General features: G+C 39.5%; 1 protein-coding gene and 1 long non-coding RNA gene across 3 annotated transcripts in view; both read right to left on the bottom strand.

Annotated features, from left to right (window-relative positions):
* Positions 1 to 902: 902 nt before the first annotated feature.
* On the bottom strand, positions 903 to 8,318 carry LOC144091168 (uncharacterized). Of its 2 annotated transcripts, XR_013305631.1 has the most exons (5): positions 8,194 to 8,318; positions 7,754 to 7,885; positions 6,247 to 6,573; positions 3,391 to 3,456; positions 903 to 2,016 (listed from the first exon to the last, which is right to left on the bottom strand). It is a non-coding gene; the product is annotated as an uncharacterized LOC144091168 (long non-coding RNA). The 2 variants fall into 2 exon arrangements; XR_013305630.1 differs by lacking the exon at positions 8,194 to 8,318 and having other exon boundaries at positions 7,754 to 8,177.
* A 3,389-nt stretch (positions 8,319 to 11,707) lies between these two features.
* Positions 11,708 to 21,703, bottom strand: part of lrp13b (low-density lipoprotein receptor related-protein 13 b) — a 31,911-nt gene continuing 21,915 nt past the window's right edge. Inside the window, exons 32-50 of the mRNA XM_077622781.1 lie at positions 21,463 to 21,678; positions 20,691 to 20,920; positions 19,383 to 19,515; positions 18,381 to 18,574; positions 18,111 to 18,294; positions 17,395 to 17,610; positions 17,147 to 17,330; positions 16,876 to 17,077; positions 16,600 to 16,764; positions 16,178 to 16,393; positions 15,437 to 15,664; positions 15,069 to 15,203; positions 14,799 to 14,994; positions 14,595 to 14,720; positions 14,021 to 14,128; positions 12,802 to 13,038; positions 12,352 to 12,640; positions 12,129 to 12,225; positions 11,708 to 11,890 (exon numbers count right to left, since the gene is read on the bottom strand). Of these exons, the coding sequence (XP_077478907.1) occupies positions 11,843 to 11,890; positions 12,129 to 12,225; positions 12,352 to 12,640; positions 12,802 to 13,038; positions 14,021 to 14,128; positions 14,595 to 14,720; positions 14,799 to 14,994; positions 15,069 to 15,203; positions 15,437 to 15,664; positions 16,178 to 16,393; positions 16,600 to 16,764; positions 16,876 to 17,077; positions 17,147 to 17,330; positions 17,395 to 17,610; positions 18,111 to 18,294; positions 18,381 to 18,574; positions 19,383 to 19,515; positions 20,691 to 20,920; positions 21,463 to 21,678 (3,404 nt within the window). The 3' untranslated portion in view covers positions 11,708 to 11,842. The remainder of the gene's footprint in view (positions 11,891 to 12,128; positions 12,226 to 12,351; positions 12,641 to 12,801; positions 13,039 to 14,020; positions 14,129 to 14,594; positions 14,721 to 14,798; positions 14,995 to 15,068; positions 15,204 to 15,436; positions 15,665 to 16,177; positions 16,394 to 16,599; positions 16,765 to 16,875; positions 17,078 to 17,146; positions 17,331 to 17,394; positions 17,611 to 18,110; positions 18,295 to 18,380; positions 18,575 to 19,382; positions 19,516 to 20,690; positions 20,921 to 21,462; positions 21,679 to 21,703) is intronic.

Here is a 21,703-nt window from a genome sequence, read left to right as displayed (position 1 = left end):
ATCGAACCGACCCGTCTTAGTCCAAGTTCATTCTGGCATTATACGCATCTTTTTCCTGTTTATTAGCTTCAAGGATCAAGGACTCTAAATATAATAGACATCTCAGCTCTGTGAAGTGAATAGAAGTTTTAGCTTTCAAAACAAATGAAGGTCATGTTGAGGCAAAGGTTCTTCTCAGCATTCCAGCAGTCCAAGATGATTCACCCTTTATTTGTTTGGTCGAACTAAGGAGCAAGCATTTACATGGTTGCAAGCAGATGTTCTAAAATGACTTTTCTAATGTTAATAAGCTAAGTTAAGCAAAGCGTTCTTCATTGCGAGCAAATATATAATAATGTAAGACTAATAACCCTAACACTCAAGTAACCAGTCTCCATTTCTTTTTACGACTGTTGGACATTTTAGTTGAAGATTTTTCAGAAGTTAACTAATACAAAATTCTCCTCCTCTCTCTCTTTTTTTAAATATATAGATATAATTTTTGGGCAGCCAGGTGGGCGAGGTTGTAGTGCATCTGCGATCGAGGAGTTAATCCCAGGAAAGTTACAACATTCCTGTGTGGAGCATGCATGGTCTTCCCAGTCTTGCATAGATTTCCTCAAAAACATGCAAGGTAGGCCGGTTGAACACTAAATTCCTTCTATGTTTGAGTGTGTGTGTTTGAATGCTTGTCCATCTCATTGTGCCATGGGATTGGCTGGCCTCCAATTCAGGGTGTCCTCTGCCTGGTGTCCATAGATGGCTGGGATTGGCTCCAGCACCACCCATGAGACTTGCTGGGTTAAGTGGTACAGGTAATGACTATATAATTGAGTTCCCATAGGGCATCAGTTAAGAGAATACAATAATAGTGTTTAAACATAGAATAAATAACATCACAAAATATGCATAAAAGATCTGAATTGGGTTTAAAACCAATTTATTACTTGATCTACAAAGAGCAAAATGAATAAACTAAATCTTCCTATATACTACAGTTAGTGGAAGAATTAACTCTGGCACATCTTTTGAAATATGTTACATAATTTCACTGAACATGAACACGTAAGGTGCATATAAGATTTAAAAAAAAATTGGAGGCACTGACGGTTGTACATTGAAAAATCCAAACTTGCTGTTACTTTGTGGGGCATGTTGACAATGCAAAAAAAGCCCACTTTCCACTAAGCCTAGTTGGTTTGGCACACAATTCTTTTCTTTAATAGGACATAAGGTACAGTAGAACAATCGACTAATTGCAATACTTTTTCAGAATGCAGTTTGGAGACTAGCGGGTAATTGGACTACTTCATTTAATAATGACAAAACAGCCAAACAGACAGCACTATGTACCTTTCCCAGCTGCCTTGGGCGTGAAAAAAATACATGACTAACAGAGTAGTCTACTCAAACACAATAATTTCACTGTTCCCTCAAAGCATTGAATCAGTACGCAGACAGAATTACAGCTTTGAAAGGTGAAAAAGGAACCAACCACTCCCTGGGTTGAGTTTTTAGGCCACTCAACCTGTTGGCTGATACAATGACAAATATTTTGTCACACTTTCAAACAACGCACCCCATTTCCAATTTAAAATGTGCTTGGGGAGGAGATGCATGATCGTAAAGGTTAGGCACCAAAACTAGACGGGAGCTTTTTTTCCACATCCAATATTTTGTCCTACAATGAAAGAGGACAAACAAGGCAAGGCTTGGTGGCCCGACGGCTGAGTCGTTAGCACGTCGGCCTCACAGTTCTGGGGTCCTGGGTTCGCAACAAGAACCTTTTTATTTGAAAATATAGGATACAACAGGTTTGAATTTCAGCTGCCTTTGAATAGAAAAATGTGATTTCATTAGAAATGTCAGAAATAGATGGCCAAATCCATCATCCATCGTTTGGAAGCTTAATTCAGCATTTAGGTGGAAGGATCAGCCTTGAAAGAAATATTTCCATGGTATTCCACTTTAAAGCTGGATTAAAGTGAGCTGTATGTTTGCAGAAGTTGAACTCCTTAGGTTGGTTTTCCAACTGGCCTGAATCAGAAGAAGAAAATAGGCTGTTAGAAAAGTATCCCAGTTTTTATGTCATTATATACTGGAATTTTCACATTTCCAAATCCCTAAAACAATCGCTTCACCGGCTCTGTAAGGAAGAAAGAAAAAACGTATAAAAGTAGTCTCAACAGCAAAGAGTTAAGACAATGAGTAGGCGCCTCAATTAACTTCCCCCAAAATGTGACTAACGTGTTACAATGTGAGTCATACCTGTCAGTATTGTCCGAGTGAAGATCTGTAAAGTCCTGATTGTGAAATGGAAAAGCTAGCCGTTGAGTAAAAAGATTTTAATATTTCTTAATACATCCCTTTTTACTTTACTTTATACTTTTTACTTTAATGTTTTTACAACTTTCCTTGTTCTGTTAGCCTGGCTTCTTTCGGCTACTTTTTTTTTGGAACCATTCAGCCATGCCTACGCTGTCACACACACACGGGACTAGCTGTTACAATACGCAGCAGGAGCAACACCTCGGTGCCGCCGGAGTTTCGGAGCTGGACAAAAGTGCCAGGAGGAGAGGCAACGCTTCTGACCAACCATTCCATCGTGGGATGAGATGGAAGAGCTGTCGGCGCTTACCAGCAACGGAGTCGAGGAGTTCTGCCCTGCTGCTGTTTTCTTCAGACTACTGAGGAACTGTGCGGATAAGCTTGGAAGAGTGACTCTGCATATTCTCTACCTCGGTCACAGTCTAAAGAAGTTCCCCATCTCGTGGAAGACTTCCTGTGTGTGGTTCCAGTTTTTGTCCAACTTTACATCTTTGAGTCTATCCGTTTTTGCTACCGAAACTTGTAGCTCGTTTTGTGTTTTTGCTGCTTTTCTGTCTTAATGATTTGGTGATTCTTAATGATCCCATTGACTTTGATTTGCTTTGTACTTTGTGCTTTTTGCTTTGTTGTTCTGCGGCCTTTGACTGTACTGTCTAACTTATAACTATGCTTTTTCTTGCTACTGTCACAATGAAATTTCCCGAATACCGGATGAATAAAGTTATCCAATCCAAAATGTGAAATTGGAAGGATTTATTGTGACGTTAATTAAATGATTAGGATGGAGAACCGTCTCACTGTATATGATTTACGATACCAAAAAATGTGTAAGCCAACCAACGTCTCAAAAGATTGCGACCATCAGTGGACAATCCGTTACATTTTGCTGCAAAGCAGGATTAAGATGAGAAAATATATATTAAAACGAAATCAACTGAAACTGTCAAGAAAGCAGATTCTCAACCAAGAAAGTAACACTAGTCAATTGGTAAAATAGTCAAAGCCTATTCATGCTTTTTTTTAGCAATATTAATTCTCTTATGCCAACATACGTCACTAACACAGATTCTTTTGAAGGTATACCTCTGGTGTTAGTGTGATGGACCCGCTTCACACAAATCTTGTCTCCTCTGTTGCTTCTGCAACTCTCTGCAGACAAATGAAAGCATATGAAATTATTTAAAGCTGCACTAAATAGTATACATTTTGACATTTTTTTCCTATTATACATTATTTAACCAGGTATGTATTTTTTCTAAGAGAGAATCTTGAAACATGGATAGTGATTGTTGTGAGACAGCCAATGAGAGCCCAGTAGAGTGTAGCGAGGTTCTAAAGTGAGAATCAATGCATCCTTGACAATATTTTCAAAATAAAATAACATATAAGGAAATGCATTTTCTTTTGGGGGGATTTCATAACTTGGAGGCACTCATTTGCATATACAAAGCTTTTGTAACCTAAAAATTTCATACCTCGAGGCATTTGTAAGTAGAGGTATGACTGTATAAGCTACAGTCAGATATTGGAGGTATCGCTCATGCAATAAAACCCTGCTGATTTGTGATAACGGAGCCTGAGCGTCTCAGTCTGTCTTTTTGTGTCTCTGTCTGTCTGTCTTCCAAACCCCCAGAACAAAAAATGAGCACACGGCATTGTAGGTACGGGGTCAAGAGACAACGTTAATAGTTCCCAACATCAGTCCTCCTAAAATCCAGAAGGGTCTGTCTATGAACAACAATTTGCCTGAATTTGTAAACAGATTTCCACTATTTTTGGCAATTATACAAAAATGGTGTTCCATGCAGGCTTGCATGCAGTCCAAGATTTTTCATGGTCTTCCTGGTTCCAAAATGCTTTGCTATTTCTTAAATATTTTGATTTAAAGAAAAAAAAATCATGTTTTGCAAACACTCAGACACTCCAAGGCTTTAGGTCAGGCATGTCCAAAGTCCGGCCCGCGGGCCAATTGCGGCCCGTGGACAAATTTTTACCGGCCCGCGGCCTCTATCATGAATTTTTTTTTTTTTTTTTTTTTTAAATTTTTTTTTTTTTTTTTTTTCATCATGAAATCAATTAAATGCGGCCCGCCAGCACTGTTGACCACAGTATAAAATACATGTGTACAAAAAGCTATTTTTCATATTTTTCATTTCACCAGAAGATGGCAGTAGCCCTGTGGCCGCACTCTGGCCGCCGTGACCCTTGACCCTGCGTGATCGTTTCAGCCCAGCACATTTCTAACATGGCGTCTGTAAACAAAAAAAGGAAAGTTGACCGCGAGGGCCGCCGCTTCCAGGACAAGTGGAAATTTGAGTATTTTTTCACTGAAATACGAAACAACTGTGTCTGCCTAATTTGCCAAGTGACTGGCTGTTTTCAAGGAATTCAACATCAAGAGGCACTACCAGACGAAACATGCTAGCTACGACAAGCTAACTGGGAACAAACGCGGTGAAAAAGTGAAGCAACTGGAAGCTGTTTTAACGGCACAGCAAAGCTTTTTCACAAGAGTCCGTGAGTCAAATGAAAATGCCACAAAGGCAAGCTACGACGTGGCAACGCTGATTGCAAAGCACTGCAAACCTTTCACTGAGGGTGAATTTATTAAAGACTGTGTAATGAAAATGGTTGAGAAAATTTGTCCCGCGAAGAAGCAAGAGTTTGCCAATATTTGCCTGGCTCGTAATACTGTGGTACGGAGAATTGAAGACGTTTCATTAGATATTAAGAGACAGTTAGAGGCAAAAGGAACTGAGTTTGACTTTTTCTCGTTAGCGTGCGATGAAAGCACGGATGCGTCCGACACCGCTCAGTTACTGATCTTTTTAAGAGGAGTGGACAATGACATGAACGTGAGTGAAGAGCTTCTGGACCTCCAGAGTCTGAAGGGCCAAACAAGAGGAACGGATTTATTTGTTTCTGTTTGTTCCACCGTAAAAAAACCATAACGGTCAAATTTCCATGGTTAGTTACTACTACTACATTCAAAGAATGTCAGGCTAAATAGTCGGCCCCCACACATTTTCACCTTACCAAATCTGGCCCTCTTTGCAAAAAGTTTGGACACCCCTGCTTTAGGTCATTGTCGTCTTACAGGCAAGGCAAAGAATATAAAGGGGGTGGGGGAAGTTGATCGCTAGCCTGACGAGAATGTCAAAACAGGAAAAAAGTGCTTCTTGGCCAGGTAGAAGGCCAAGGGGTCATTGAGGGTTGTGGGGGGGAAAAGTGACAAAGACAGCAACTTGAAATGCAACAAAAGAAAAGTAATAAACCACGACAAATGCATATGTAGAGATTTAGATAATGTATGCTGCACATTTTAGAAGCAGGAAGTGACAAGCTCCTGACTGCTTTTCTCAGTGATTACCGTTCCTGTTATTTGTGGGAATGGAGGAAGAATAAAGAGGGCAGATACACAATGTGAAGTCAGATTGTGACCGATTTCAAAAGCTTTTGTTAGCTGGCAGATTATATTTCTAATGCAAACGTAATCAAATAAAAACAAACACACAAAAACACTGACTAGGGTATATTCCCATTTTGGCCATGTTATGCATGAAACAATGAATGTGATTGACTTTAGTGTTGCTTTAAGTCTTAAAAGACTTAAGCAAAGTCTTTTTTTATCTTTCATATACATAATTTATTTAGAAAAAGCACTATACTCCATTACTTCAACATTTTTCTCCTACTATAAGTTGGCCAGTACAAATCAATTAAAACAACCCTACTGTATAAAAGTTAGTGGGGAACTCACTGGCAGGACACGGGGGGGCCATAATCGGCACTTGGTTTTTGTGTGCCAAATGCATTCTTTGGAGGCTTAGTTAAAAGTTTAACATTAAATTGGTTAGATTATTCCACATTTCCCTCACAAAAATGTTGTGATTTTAAGTAATTCTACAAAATATTCGAACAATGTGGTCGTAGCAATACCTCTTTCGCTGTTTTTGCTTCTGTCGCAATTTGGCTAGGATGAAACACAGGACTATAAAACCGAGGAGAAATGCCAGCACACCAAGGGTCAGCGGGAGGCTAAGGGACCCGTTAAATGTTTCCTCACAGGATTGGCCCTGATAGCCCAAGTTACACTCGCAGGCGAAGCCAGAGCCGCCACCGGGGGGTATCACACAAAAACCTTTGCCATTGCACCGGAGCTCTCCACAAGTGGGTAAGTTGTGGTCAATGCCTCCCGGTTGGGGTTGAGGAAGAGCAGTTACCATTGTGCTCTGGAAAATGGCGGCCAGTGAGGAGGAAGCAAATCTAAAAAGAAAAATTAGCTTTAAGTCAACTTATAACAAACGCGGTCAATATGGCAGTTAGCTGTGAGATGTTTTAGAATAGTTCATTGTTCCCGTGTGCTAGATTTAGTTTGGTTTAAGTGACCCAGAGAGTGGCCAAATGCACAGGAAACGAGCCTTCCAATTCAGGTGGTCGAATGACTGAAATTGCTAACCAAACCATGTGCAGTCACAATCAGTGATAAACCTGATTGAGAATGTTTTCCTTTGGATATTGCTGGGGGATTCAGCCTGATTCATGAGTTGGCTTGGGAGTACCTTAAAGTTATAGGCAGGTTAAATAAAGCAACAACTTCTATGCTTTTGAGACTGTGGTGAAAAAGGAACAGAACAACCGCATTTAAACTTTGTAAACTGATATACTGTTCATAGAAAATATATTGTCAATGCTACTGAAAGAGCTCTTGATGCGTATGATGTCAACTCATTAATTCTCACAAGTGATCACTCTTAAATGGGTTTTATATAACTAAGGTCTGTGTACTATTCCTGACCTGCCCAACCTTAATTATTCTGGTTAGTTGCTGTACACCTTCTGGACAGGGTGTTTTCTTGTTAAAGTCATGACTACTTTGTAATACAACTTTGCTCAGTCATGTTTCCAAAATTAAATTTATAGACTAACACTGGAAGAAAACCACACCCTGCCAAACTAAATTGTTAGAAATATTAGATTTTCAAAAGAATCCAACAGGTCAGTTTAAGGGTGTACTCAGTGATGTTACACCATCATCAAGATGTCAGGTGTGGCAAGTTCGTTGGAAAAGGCTATAACGTCACCAAGATGCCTTCGTTGTGATGTCACCAATTAACCCAGCGATACATAGCGGTTTTCAATTAAACTACCAGAAGTTTAAATCACAACAATATGATAACCAACCAGTACTTTTTAAAGTCATTCCTAATTTTGAATTAACATAGGTTGGGTCATCTTTTCTCTCCTTGTAGAGACCAGACACAGACAATACCAGTAATTAATAAAATCTCAAAACTAGCGCTGACGAGAGCACCCAATTCATATTAGGCAAATCAACCTAAAAACTATATACAGTAAAATTTAATTCAATGACCTATTTAGGTGCCAACTACATTTTTAATAGCCTTATATTATTCTTTAAAAAGCATAAAGAAAAATGACCAACCTTTTAATGCTCACCCCTGGAAAGAACGTCGACCCAGCTAGTTCCCAAAAAACTCAGATAGCTTTTCTTGATGGATAGTCCGGGTGTTCCGTGTTTAAAAAAAAAGTTTTGTTCCCTTTTCAGTGAAGGAATCTAAGACAAAAAGGGGAAGTGAAGCGGACACCTCTGAATACCTGTTGGTTTTCCTTCTCTTTCAAACTGACACAAACCCCACCCTCTGGCTCAGATAATAGTGGAAGTACATTTGAGTCATTCACACAATCATACATCGTACATCACAAGAAATTTGAGTAGTCGTACAAGTCACTGCTGATTAACATACAGGGTATACAAAAAAATAAATGTTAACCAATCTCAATGAAGGACATGCAAAACCTAAAAACAAATATTTGCCTGAATGACAACTGATAAAAAATTTGCACAAATACTCACACCCTTACCTAAAGGCTAATAGTGGAGAGAGGATATGAAAAGAGGGAAGCCGAACTAGGAAGTCGGGGCAAGTTGTAACAAGACTGGTGTTTGGTGACCAGACTGATGTCGATAATCCAGTCTAGACATTCCTGTTGAAGCACAGAGAAAATATATTTTACTTTCAAGCAACTGGCGTTAAAGGGAATAATCAACTTCCTGCCACACGGCAAAGAAAGCAAAGTATGAACGAAAAACAGAACGAATCCAGCAAGGCTACAATATTGGTGTAATCTTTAACAAACATGTTTAATGCAATTACAGTCATACATACCTCTACTTACGAATGCATCTAGCTATGAAATTTTTAGGTTACGAAGGTTTTTATGCAAATAAGTGCCTCAAGATACGAAAACAAGATTTAAGTTACGAAATCCCCCAAACGTCAATACATTTCCAATCTGTTATTTTATTTTGAAATTGTCGCGGATGCATTGATTCTTACTTTACAATCCCGCTAGACTCTACTAGGCTCCCATAGGCTGTCTCACAACAACCACTATACATGCTTCAAGATTCTCTCTAACTGACTTTTGACCGCCATTGGTCGTCACGGAGATCTGAAAATGTGTTTTGTTGAGTTTTTCCAAGTGTGGATAAAGCAGCTTCTTCTGTTTTTATCATCACACCTAAGAAAATTACCAGTGCGAATGAAAAGTGGTCAGCGAGGAGGAAATTGACGAGTTGGTCTAGGGGCACAAAAATGAAATATCAGGAGCTAAATGAACTAGAGTTAATAGAACAGGAATATAATGAGAAGGAAGCAGTGAGCATTCCAACAGCAAAAATAAAAGAAATGCTGGAGAAATTTCATGAACATCTGTCTTCGTAGAAAAAAAACATCCAGAAAGTGTTCACGAGTCGTGCGATCGCCCAGTTTGATGACGTTTGTCTGTTGCATTATTGAAACATTAATAAAAGTCAATCGTCGTTGGATAATTGTTTTTTTTCTTCCCCAAAGCGTCCGTCAACCTGCACTGCAGAAAGGCAACTTAAGTCTAAACAGTAGCGAGAAATAAAATTCCAAATAAATCATAAAACGTTAATGTAGGTTCTTAATGTTTGAATTCTTAATTTTGTGTTTATTAAATGAGTGCTCTCTGTTACCTACTGTTAGCTTTCTCTTGTTCACCTGTTTTAACGGATAGATTTTTCATGTTTGTTATTCATTTGAAGACATTAATAAATCATTTTCTTATAATTTTCTCACATCTTTCATACAAAATTGGGACACTTTTAAAGGGTTTAGTTGGTAATTGTGTAAAGGACCGTGGAACAAATGAGAGAATTTACATATAAAGTACTGCTCTCCTTACGAAGTTTTCAACTTACGAAAAAAGTTCTGAAACCAACTAATTTCCTAAGTAGAGGTACAGCTGTAGTTATCAATTCTTTGGACAGCAATATACTTACCAAGAAAACAAAGTCACAATTCATCAAATTTGAGAGCCATCGATTGATTTAATACTTTTTTTTACACAATTTTTTCGCTAGCAGATGCATTTCCACTAAACCCATTAAAAAGAGAATTTGATATTTTGGATATTATATGACTACAATATTTCACACACAAAATGGAATACATATAAAAGATGACAATATTAGTTCAGTGGTAAAGCACATCCATCTCACAGTTTGACTGAGTGTTCAATCCCCGCTGGGGCCTGACCTTCTTGTCTGGACTTTGTGTGTTCTCCCCGGGCCTGTGGGCTTTCTCCAGGAATTCTAGTTTCTTCCCACATCCCAAAAACATGCATGGTAGGCTGGTGGAACAATGTAAATGAGTGCGTGTGAATGGCTACATGTGCCATGTGATTGGCATCCGTGCCATCCGCTGTCTGCCCATGGTTGGCTGGAATAGTCTGCAGCACTCAACGTGACTCTTGTGAGGATAAGCGGTGCAGAAAATAAATGAATGTGATTGTCATAAGGACCATGCCCCTCCCCTAGGAGGTGGAAGCTGGAAAAACTGACCACCAAAGCATATCATACATAGTAATACTACTAGTTCCCACAACTACAAATTTTAATTTGATCACACATAACCACCAATCACCAAAAAATGTGAAATAAAAGCTTACCTTAAGTGTCCATTGACAGGCATAACACCCAAGGACTGATGAAATCCAACATAGCTGTTCCTCGGCAAAGCTCCGCTGTTCCCAGGTTTCAATGCGCTTCCATATCCTTTTAGTGAGGTCACGATCAAGCCAAAAGGGAGCTTTTGAAAGAAGTCGGTCAGCTGCTGTGGAAGATTAGTTTTGATAGCAGTCTGAAATTCCACCGTCAAAGTTCAAAAAGCCATTCCCAGGACTTTGAGAGAAGGTGTCGCTCAGATGTGTGAAAATTTACCCGTTCTTGCAGAATGTGACACAAGAGCAGCTTTGAGGGGCGCAACACCACTGCCCTGTGGTCACAATCAAGATTTGCCATTGACTCAAACACAAATTTGAACAAAACATTGTCAATTACAAAACTATAAATGAAAATAAAAGTACATACAAAATAAATAAATATTGTGTGAGACCATTTTAAAACACCCAATTCTAATATTTCTATTACCAAGTGTTTTTGGCACACAGTATAGAAGCCACTGTACTCTTCTAGTTAAGTCTAAGCAAACAGTAACATCAACCTAGGTTTCCTTTTAAAGATTTTTTTCCCCTCATCTTTTATTTGCCCCCCTTTGTTAAAGAACCTAAACCTCATTTTGTTTTTCCACATGCGCGTGAGCATTCTCTCACCAAAACGTTAGGTGTGATTATACTTGACTGGTTCTGACAACCCACATTACCTGTTTTCTGGTGAAGGAGTGGCCCTTTGTTTGAAACAAGAGTAGTGGGTAGGTCTGAGGCCCTCTGGAGTTTGACATAAAATGGCAAGCTTTTTTAATAACTTGGTGTTACCTTGTTTTTCAAAACTGCGATTTTTGCATTGACATGAAACTAATCTTGGAATGGGACTTATTACTTACCCAACAAATAGCTTTAGTCGGTGCAGAATTACACCAGTACTTAAGAGTACAGTATTGGGCATTTTAAATGACCATTATCTTTGTTTTTTACTAGGACACTTCATATTCATGTTCTCCCCATTTGGAAGTAACACTTAAAAGGGGGAAAAAACCTGTAGCTTTTGTTTTCACTTTCACCTGTAACTTTATAAGAAGCAAATTAGTGGAATTATGACCAATACGGTCTACCTATGCATTCTGTGTGAATGCAACCAAACAGTCAGTTAATCGAGTGAAAAAAAAATACACATCTGAGTTTTGGAGCAGATAACTAGAAATGTAGCCTTTCAATCAAGTGTCATATTTCTCTTCAAATCTATTTGATGGCCTTCAAAATGACAACTCATCTGTGGTGCTTAAGGGCAGCTGTTGCGAGCATGGGCATGTTGGGAAATGTTATCTTAATTATGGTGGTTTATTTGTTCGGTCAGCATTTCAGACAACTCATGAATGAATAAGTATAGCACAGGTAGCAGTTTCATTCTTAGAGGTTTATTGTACAAAGATATTGACGGCAGGCACATCGTCATATTCAGTCTTTAGTCTAGATCATTAAAATCCAAAGCAGCAATAACCCCCAATATCTGGCAGCAGATGGTTGACTCCTATGAGGCTACTGGGGGGTTTTTCGAGTCTACAGTGGACTCAAGCTCCTGCAAAATATAAGGATGGGGATGCCTTTTGAGTGGGAATAGTGACCTCTATTTTGCAAGTATAAAAAGGTACAAGTAATGAGTTAGATTTTTCCATTTAGGGAAAAACAGCACATTAGAGACAGTTTTGGGAATTCAATTCAACCTGAAACAGTTGAATATCAAAGTGCCCATTTACACGACATACTAAACCTTGGGTGAAAGGCTACATAGAGTACATCATCTCATCAGGTTTTACCTCATAGTTTGCTTCCATGTGTTCACATTGCAGCACCATGTTGGACATTAATGTTTCTTTTTCTGGTGATCTACCTCTGAATGCTGCCCATGGTCTTCTGTGCAATAAACAAACAAAAACAAAACTTTAAAAAAAAAACTATAGAGGGAATTCATGAAATTCATTTCTTTCCAATGTAGGTACAGATAGACATAATTGCCTATTAAACAAAGCATATCCTTACCTTTTTACCAAAATAAATGCAACCCACACAAGGGCAGCAAGCAGCAAGCAAACTCCCAAAATAACACCTGCATGGCTGCGTCCATTTTTTTTCTCTTGACAGAACTCTCCTTGATAACCGACCATGCAATGACAGTGAATGGTTTTGCCTTGAGGGACACAATTGCCATGGCCACTGCAATGATGTTCACTACATGAGGAAGTGTCCTTTGAGTTCTTAGGTGCGAGTGGAGACATGGGAAGATGGTCATCATTGACTTTTGTCCTTGGGGAGTCTTTCCAAAATGGACCTAGAGGAGAAGTTCATATTTTTATAACAATACATTCAACATAGCTTGTTCTACTTACTGCAAGCCAAAACAGTACTCTTATAGGATATCAACACTGCTGTATTTTGACAAGCTAAGTGGAATATTGGCACACTTAGCCAGCATGAAGTTTTATAGCTCACAATCGTCTTCATCCGAGCGGTCTGGACAGTCCACACGTCCATCGCAGAAATTGTCGTTGTTGATACAGGTGGTGGTGCCGGGACAAGCTTGCTCTCCTTTGGGACATTGGAGCTGTGGTGCACAGGATGTGGAACTGTTGCTGTAAAAACCCTGAGCACATGTGCATGTGCGCCCTTTGGGATAGGGGAGGCAGAGATGCTCACATCCTCCGTTCTTGTCAGCACAAAGATTGGATCCTGTAGATTGGAGATCAATAATTGAACTCTTGTAGGATTTAAGTAATTTAGCACTGACTATCAGGTATTAAAACAAAAAGATGCTGTTACTTTTAACAAAATTTGGTCTCTAAATACAAAATAACTTACAAATCACGGAATCTAAAAAAATTCAGGGGGAAAATGGCGAGAGCCCAACCCAAAAACCATCATAAGGGGACATGAGATCTGGGCTGAGTGGGATAGCAGCCACCGGCAGTTTATGCCTGGCTGTCCAAAAGGCCCCTTTCCAGGCACTCCTCTTTATCCAGGAACATGCCGAAGCCACTCCGTTTAGTGTGCTTAATGGTGGATTTTGTTATTTTTTGTTTATATCAGTGTTTCGCAACGTATTTTGAGCTGCGGCACTCTTTGCATTGAGAAATATCAAGGGACACCACCATCTGAAAATCTTAATTTAAAACTGTCCCCTATATTAAGGGTCAATCTAAACAAAGTCTCATCAGCAGGAATCACAAACCACCAAAATTATTCCAAGATTTACACTTTTCACACTCACCTAATGTCTGTGGACCCTGAACAACTTCCAGTTCGAGTGATGAAAAAAATAAGTGTCCCATTGTTAATCGCAGAAATTTATGACTTCTCCAAATATTTAAATCTCTCCACGTTACGCAAAAAAAATTAAAAATTGTGCTCAGACTTTACACCGCCAAAAGTTGATGCCCTAGAAACCAAACAACTTCTGGTTCATGTTCGAGAAACAAACAAAATGACTTCAATTTGAATCTTGCAATAGTATAAGCTATAATTTAACGTTCATCATACTTTGATTTTAACCTTGTAATAGTTCAATTTTAATATCATTATATTCAGATAAATTTTTCTCTCCGAATATTACAGTTTGGGAAACACTGCTCTACGCCACGAGGCACCATTATGTATGTATACATACAGAATGACTGTCCAGTAGACAACTATTACATAATACAAATTATCCCACCTGTCTGGCTGTCATTACTGTAAGCTTTGATTTCCAACAGCCTGATTTTTGTCTCAAACCACAGCTGTTTAGGATGGAATCCATCGCTGAACCACATTTTGGTGGAATCTAGTTTGGATACAAACATAAAAAGTTAGATCTTGACTATTCATACATGTCCAAGCAACAGAATTTGAATAGACTGAGAATAGAACTGTTAAAAAACCATCAGTCAAATATGAATTTACATATGCTATGCTCGTAATAGGTAATGGGGACTGAAAAACTTTATCCTGCCCAAAAGAAATTTGTCAGAGCTAATAGGGAAACCCATTTAAGGTGTAAGAAATGGTAAGTGTTACAACAAAATCAGCTTGACTGACTAATTGATTAAATTTTGAATGCCATCTGCTGCTTGAAGGTAATCATGCTGAGATGCATTATGGAGGAGCTGATAATTTAGTATAAGGAATGAATCATGAAGCTATGAAAATGGATGCAATTGTTGCCTAATGAATAACCACTGCACTTGCAGACAAGTATTGGAATTAATCTGTTGCAATTTTCCCAATTAATCACGTCTGTTCATTCTTACCCTTTTCCCATGTTATCCAAAGAAGCATATTCCCTGTGCATGTGAAGGAGGTAATTAGACCAGATCCTGTTTTGTATTCTTTGTAGCCTGTACCATCAATTCCAATTGAGCAAATATGGCCTTCACCTAGATAGGGAAAACTTGAAGTCAATGAAGTAAGGAGGAAAAAAAACAGAAGCCAAAATATCACGTTGAACTCCAAACCTGTGTCAGCCCAGAAGACTGTAGTTCCTTTATTTGAGAAGACCAATGATGTGGGGATGGTGGACTTTGTCCAAAGTATTGTTTTGATACTGCCATCCATCCAAGTACAGCTCACCTCAGTCTGACTGTTAATACCCACAAAGGCTGAGTAGCAAAGCCGACTTGATGATGAATCCACTGCTATGGATGTAATGGTCTGAAAGATCCAACGGTCGAGGCTATTGACACTCATTTACCTTCAAGAGTGATACTGAGAGCAAGTTGTACAACCTTAATCGATACTTGCAGCAGGGAGGCAGTGAAGCCAGTTTGGCGGGAGGTCACATGGAGATTAGGCCGATTGGTGCTGCTCCAATAGATGTTGAAGGTCACCCAGTCAACAGCCAGAGCCTTAACAGAATCATCCTTTTGAAATAGAAAATAATGTATTAATTCTAATACATGAAGCATTTATAAGAACATTATAGGGCAAGTGACTATTTTTGGTAATAAAAACCATGAAGACCTGACATCCACATACGTGGACATCACTGTTAAGGTCATGAATTCCATGATACTTTTAACTTTTTTTATTTTAATTAAGTGCCTTATAAAATGGTCAGCCATTATATCACAAAACCAATGCAACTTCTTCCTACCTTCAGTTTTATAATGCGACCAGCTGGTATCGGTCCCTGTCTTGACCTGGGCCCACTTAATTTCAGCACATCTACAGTACTTTGTTTATCATCCGCCACATACAAGGACAAGTCTTGGAAGGCTAAATCAAGATGAGAGGCCTCAGAAAATCCAGGAAGAACCAGAACTCGACTGTTTGGTATATTTTTAAGACCGACCCCTTCATGACGGAAGGACTTAAAGTAAACCTGAAGATTTAAAAAGAGAAGTAAATACATGCAACAGTAAATAGTACACAAAACCTTATTTCCTGAAATTTAGGTTTAAATGCATTTTCCTCTACTAAGAGGAACTTTATTTTCTCCTGTTTCCCTAACAATAATCCGATACAGGTTAATTTTTAATTTAGTTAATACAAACTTTTTCCCCTCTCAACAGGGAAGTAAGCTATAGGACACAAAAAGATCTTTAAGCCTGATTACTTTATTAGATCTGTTATTTAATATGGGCCCATTGTATCACCATATTTGACTGATGTTTTTTTTCCTGAACAGTCATGCATGTTGAGTGGGGCCCATTTTTCTATAAACGCTAAATGGGGTGGCACACATTGTACCACCTTAATTTGAGATGTTAATTTCGGGAACAGTTTGCCATTAGTTACTCAGTGCGACAAGTCCCAGCTTGTGACATCACTGACCCACAACAAGACAGATTTATATGTGGAGCATTTAATAAAGCGATCTCTGGAGCTGCATCACCTGATACACTATCTTCTGAGACAGAAGCAGGACGAAAGCAGATTCCAAAGGCAGAGCGCAGTTGATCTGGTCCTTAGAAAGTAGCAGCCCTTTAGGACAGCGGCAGACTGCAGCTGGCTTCATCCCACCCACTCCACTTGTCAGAAGACACATATGGGAGCAGTTCAGCTGGTCACAGGGGTTGGTTATTGTGGGCTGAATGAGGGCATGCATTAGCTGGAAAGAGACATGCAGTGTTGTAAGTGTCTGCAAATAAGAATCCCTTGAAAAGTTACATTTCTTACTCCATTCACACAAGGCAACTGCTTCGGTTGTTACAACCAAAAAAATACATGAGAAAATGTTGGACGCACTTGACAAATAGGACAATTCAGAAACACTGTACTCTAAATGTCCAGCGTTAATGAAGAGTCATAACAAACCTTAAGCCCAAAAGGCTGTCCTGGTCTTTTAAGAAGAACCTTTTGGTTTTTCCCAGTGCTTTTATCAGCCGAGCGGATGGTTCTTCGCTTTGTGTCGGACCAGAAAAGGCGGTTGTTGAAGACTGCCACTGAGAAAGGGCTTGGAGTCTCAGCTAATTGAAGAATCTAGTAAGAGGATTTCAATTTACATTCCCTACAATTACGACATTTGATAAACATGCATGAAGACTGTCTAGACACGGTAATTATAGGAAGCCTGTGTCAGGTGACCTTCACCTTGACATCATATCCGTCCAAGGAGGCCGAGCCGATGCAGCGTAACTTCTCATCAGCCCAGTAAACTCTTTCGTCCAGGAAATCGTAGGCCAAACTAACAGGCCAACTGAGCCCGCTGCTCACCACCACCTTTCTCTTTGATCCATCCATCCCTGAACGCTGGATCTGAGGAGTTCTGCCAATCTCTGACCAGAACATTAACCTGCAAGTATTTGGAGAAAATATGAAAATTTACATTAACAACAAAACTCTTCCTGACTGGATAACTCACCCTTTTTGTGGTAAAAGTAAGAGCGAGCGAGGCTGCTCGAGATCTTCAGCCAGTGCCACTGTGTAGTCTTGAGACTTGAGTGTTTTCTCACTGAGCCGCACTGCCCGAATCTGTCCCACAAGTCCATCCACCCAATATAGGTTCTTACCTACCCAATCCATTGCAATGCAATCTGATTTCACTCCTGGAATTAGATAATTAAATTATTGTCCTCAGATTGATTTTCGGGTCTCAAATTAGAAGGTCACCTTTGATGAGCGTCCCTTTGGCAGTGGAGCCCTTTGCCATGTCAGCCCAGCGAATGCTTTGGTAGTCTGGACTGAGCCAATAAACCCTCTGCTGAGCCCAGTTGTAATCCAAGGAAAAGACAGGCCGGTTGGCAGAAGACAGAAGACTCAAAGTCCCACTTTGAACTCCAAGTACTAAGAGCTCTGACTGGACAGATGCCACCAGCAATGGCTCATCTATAGAGAGAGCATATGGCATATTTTATTTTATAGATGACAAACAGGTGGCAAGGTTTGGCCTGCCACATCAGTGTGGTTTGTGAAAATAAACTGGGAAATTAGTCTTTTTGCCAATAAAGAAATAAGAATCTGTTTATTTAGGTATTTAAGACACCAAGAGGAGGGCTCAAGGTTTCACTCACTTTGTTCTTGTCACACAAACTATATTGCTGTTATTCATAGACAGATGTGAATACAATGACAGAGCACCCTCCACCCTAGAACCTTTCACTATATGGCCCAAAAATGGTTTGACATTTGAATTTATGTAGATTACTCAGATTTCAAGCGAATATAGTTTTCAGATTTACACCAATTCGTATTAGAATGTTGACATTAGGTTAAAACTCATTTAAAAAAACGTAATCACAGTTGTTTAATGATAAATGGTTTACATAGCGATAGAATCAAAACAATGGGATGCTGTGCTTGGCAAGTACAAAATCTTTCCCACCTACCTTTGGTCTTACAGCTTTTGTTGTCAGGCTCCAGGTAGAAGCCAGGGTGACATCGGCAGAAGAAAGATCCCTGGGTGTTGAAGCAGGTGTGTTTGCATGCATCATGGATCAAATTGCATTCGTTGGAGTCCACGCAGGAAATTGCATCAGAATGTAATGTGAAACCTGCTGCACAGTAACACCTCTGCAAAAAAAGGCAAATATTTTCAAAATCAAACAGGATTATTCTTGACTTTCTCCAAGATGTTCTCTCTCTCCAGTTTTACTAACCGGTCCATTGGGTGTGCTGACACAACCATGATAACATTGAGGAGCTAATGGTGAAGAGCAGTTGTGCAATGTGCATCCCACGCCTTCATCAGAACCGTCCACACAATTGAGAATGCCATTGCATGCCAGTCTTGGGTCCACACACTCTCCGCTTCCACAGGGGTAAAGATGTGAAGGGCATTTTTCCTTTTTGCCTGTCAAAACAAAATGCAGCCATTAAAAAGGCTCTTCACATTGATCAGAAACAAAACACATGGCTGATTTTAAGTTCAAATGCTAAAATGGCAATCTACAGTCATCCCTCTACATGCGAATGCCTCTAGGTACGAAATTCTCAAGTTACGAAGCCCTTTCGACCGCTCCAACATATGAAAACAAAATCATGGTTATGAAATCCCCCAGAACAAAAATGCATTTCCTGTATCCATTATTATAATTGTCAAGGAAACATTAGTGCAAACTGAATTACTTCCGGTTAGAGCCTCTCAGAACAACAAATGTGATCAGTTTGTCGTTACGGAGTTTGTTACTTAAAATTATTGGAGCGAATGAAATCAATAAGCGGGCCCTGTGAGTCATCTACAAACAGAAAAAGCAAACCAATAGGACTGGTCGTAACCCACTTATGACCAATGCTACGCTATTGAAGGCCTTTCTGTACTGAATGACGAGATGGAGAGACTATCTTGGAGTTGTTTTAATGCCAAGTTGTTTTTAAATCATAATTTGAAGTTCTTTAGGTGTGTTCATGTGCATATATTCATGTGATCAAGTTAGCTTCTTCCTTGCTGTACTGTGCTACTGCACGAATAGAACAAGTTTTTGCATGCTTGTTATTCATTTAATTACATTAATAAATCATTATCATTTCCTTTCATCTTTCATACAAAGGTGTGACACCGATCGTTTCCAAATGGTTTGGTTGGTAGATTTTTTGAAGACCGTGTAACAAATTACAGAATTTACATTAAATGTAGTATGTAGAGGTAAGACTGTACTAACATTTGTCCTCATCTGCAGCATTTTGACAGTCCTGCTCTCCATCACATCTCCAAGACAGAGGGATGCATTGACTGCTGCTTCCACACTTCCACTGGTATTCTCTACATGGCAGCACCGGCTTAGTAATACAGTTCTGGGTAGAAAACACAATTTAAGTTAAAAATATATATATACACACAGTGGTACCTCGACATACGAGTGGGCCGCCATACGAGAAATTTGAGATAAGAGTAAAATTTCGGGCAAATATGTGTCTTGAGATAAGACAAATTTTGGTTCTACGAGCAAACAGCGGACGCGAGAGGCTGCTCATAAGAACATCATGGGCACAGTCTCTCTCCCCACAACTCCCTCGTGTAATGTATCTCTGGCCGCAACTCCCTCTTGTAATGTCTCTGCGAGCACTGGGCGGAGCGTTGCATTTTTTCCAGTGTTTTTTTCCCATTAGTCATTGCGAATGGCGAGGCGATCGTTAATACAAGTTATATATACTACTGTATTTTGGTGTTTAAAATACCCCCCCCCCCCCATTTAATATACTCAGGTATATTAAATGGCGCACAAACGGGAGGCTGAAAAAAAGCAAAAATCATTTAATATACCCGGGTATATTAAATGGCAAAATACGGTACTCTTGGCAAGTGGTCGTGCATTATCCTATTGTGAGGACGTGTACATAACTTTCGGAATATTTTGAAGGGAATACAAAAGCAAACTACCATCGATAGGTTGCATCTGAAACTCAGGGTGGAGGCGAGGCAAACAGTCAACCCGGCCGGGAGAAGAAAGGTATAAAAATGTAAAACAAAATTAGAATTAAGTTTAGTGTTAAGTTAGATTAAACTTATTTTTGAGTGTGTCTGCATTGTAATCCAAGTTCTTTTAAATTTGTTTATCTTATGTTACAAGCGTTGCCGTGCAAATAGTCTTGATTTTTTATGTGTCGCTGCAGTAAAGGTTTTACAGCCATAAAATAGTTTGAGGTTTGGATTGATTCCGACAGCTGACGGCGTCACTAACCGCCACTGCATTTTAGTATACTATTAAACAACTAGTTATTTGATACTTTGTTAATAGATGGCAAATTAGAACAAAAAACATTTTTCCAATATCCTGTTTTTGGTGTTCTTTCAGAGGGTTGGAACGAATATTTTTTTTTTTTTTAGTTCATTTCAATGGGAAACGTTTGTTTCAGTTACAAGAAAATCAACTTACGAGCTCAGTCTGGGAACAAATTAAGCTCTTATCTCAATGTACCACTGTAGACACATACAGCCCCCCCACACACAGACTTGAATGGAGCCTTACTTTTTCATCAAAGCCATCCTTGCAGTCTTCCTCACCATCACAGAGCCATTCACTTTGCAGGCACTCATGACTGTGGGGGCACAGAAGCTGCAAAGGGCAACGAGGCGGTCTTGAGCAGCCAGACTCGTCAGAGCGGTCGCCACAGTCTGCGTATCCATCGCATCGAAGAGCCACAGACACGCACTGACCACTATTGCAGCGGAATTGTTGAACTTCACAGAATGACAAACCTGCCAGGATAGAGTATATGACTAATTACCTGTTATTCCTTAACAGGGCACTCATTACATCTTGGCAAAAAAGTCACTTTGAAAGGGCTAAACATGTTTGCCATAGAAAAGTGGATTCCGCATACCCGTCTACCTCGGCCAGTTGCTCCCCTTATTAATGATTGCAATTCTCCTTATTAAGTGATAAAAACTTACAAATGCAATCAGTTGGTGCACCTTATGTATTCATTAAATTCAAGATTCTGTATATTTCGCTGTATGACGTTGACGGCTTGACTGTCTGGGTACATTGTTTGCTGACACGGAAGGGAAATTCACGTGCGCATATCGTGCTTGAAGCATGACTATATTAGCAGTCAACGATTACGTTTTCATCTGGTACCAGTGAAGGAGACGATCCGGATTAGAGACGAAATGCGTAAAATGAGATCGGTTTTATAAAAAAACCGTTCAAAACTTGTCATAAGGCGCACATAATTTGAAATGATAAAAAAGGATAAAATACGGGAAAAACATAAGTGGACAGGTATGACTTCACATACTGCATTTGTCTTCATCAGAGCCATCGGCACAATCTCTCTCTCCATCGCACAGAAAGGTCTCTGGTATACAGCGTGTTGCGTTATCACAATGGTGATGGCAGCCCAATGTTTGACTTTCACAGCTCCTTTCATCAGATCTGTCTTGACAGTCATACTGTCCGTCGCACACCTGCTCTGGTGGGATGCATCTATTACCGTGTTGACATTCAAACTCCTCTGGAAACAGAAACAAGTCCTTTGT

Source organism: Stigmatopora argus, chromosome 16, assembly GCF_051989625.1.
Source record: "Stigmatopora argus isolate UIUO_Sarg chromosome 16, RoL_Sarg_1.0, whole genome shotgun sequence".
NCBI classification, from domain to species: Eukaryota; Metazoa; Chordata; class Actinopteri; order Syngnathiformes; family Syngnathidae; genus Stigmatopora; species Stigmatopora argus.
Note: the sequence above shows the minus strand (reverse complement) of the source record. Positions and strands in the feature narration are given on the sequence as shown.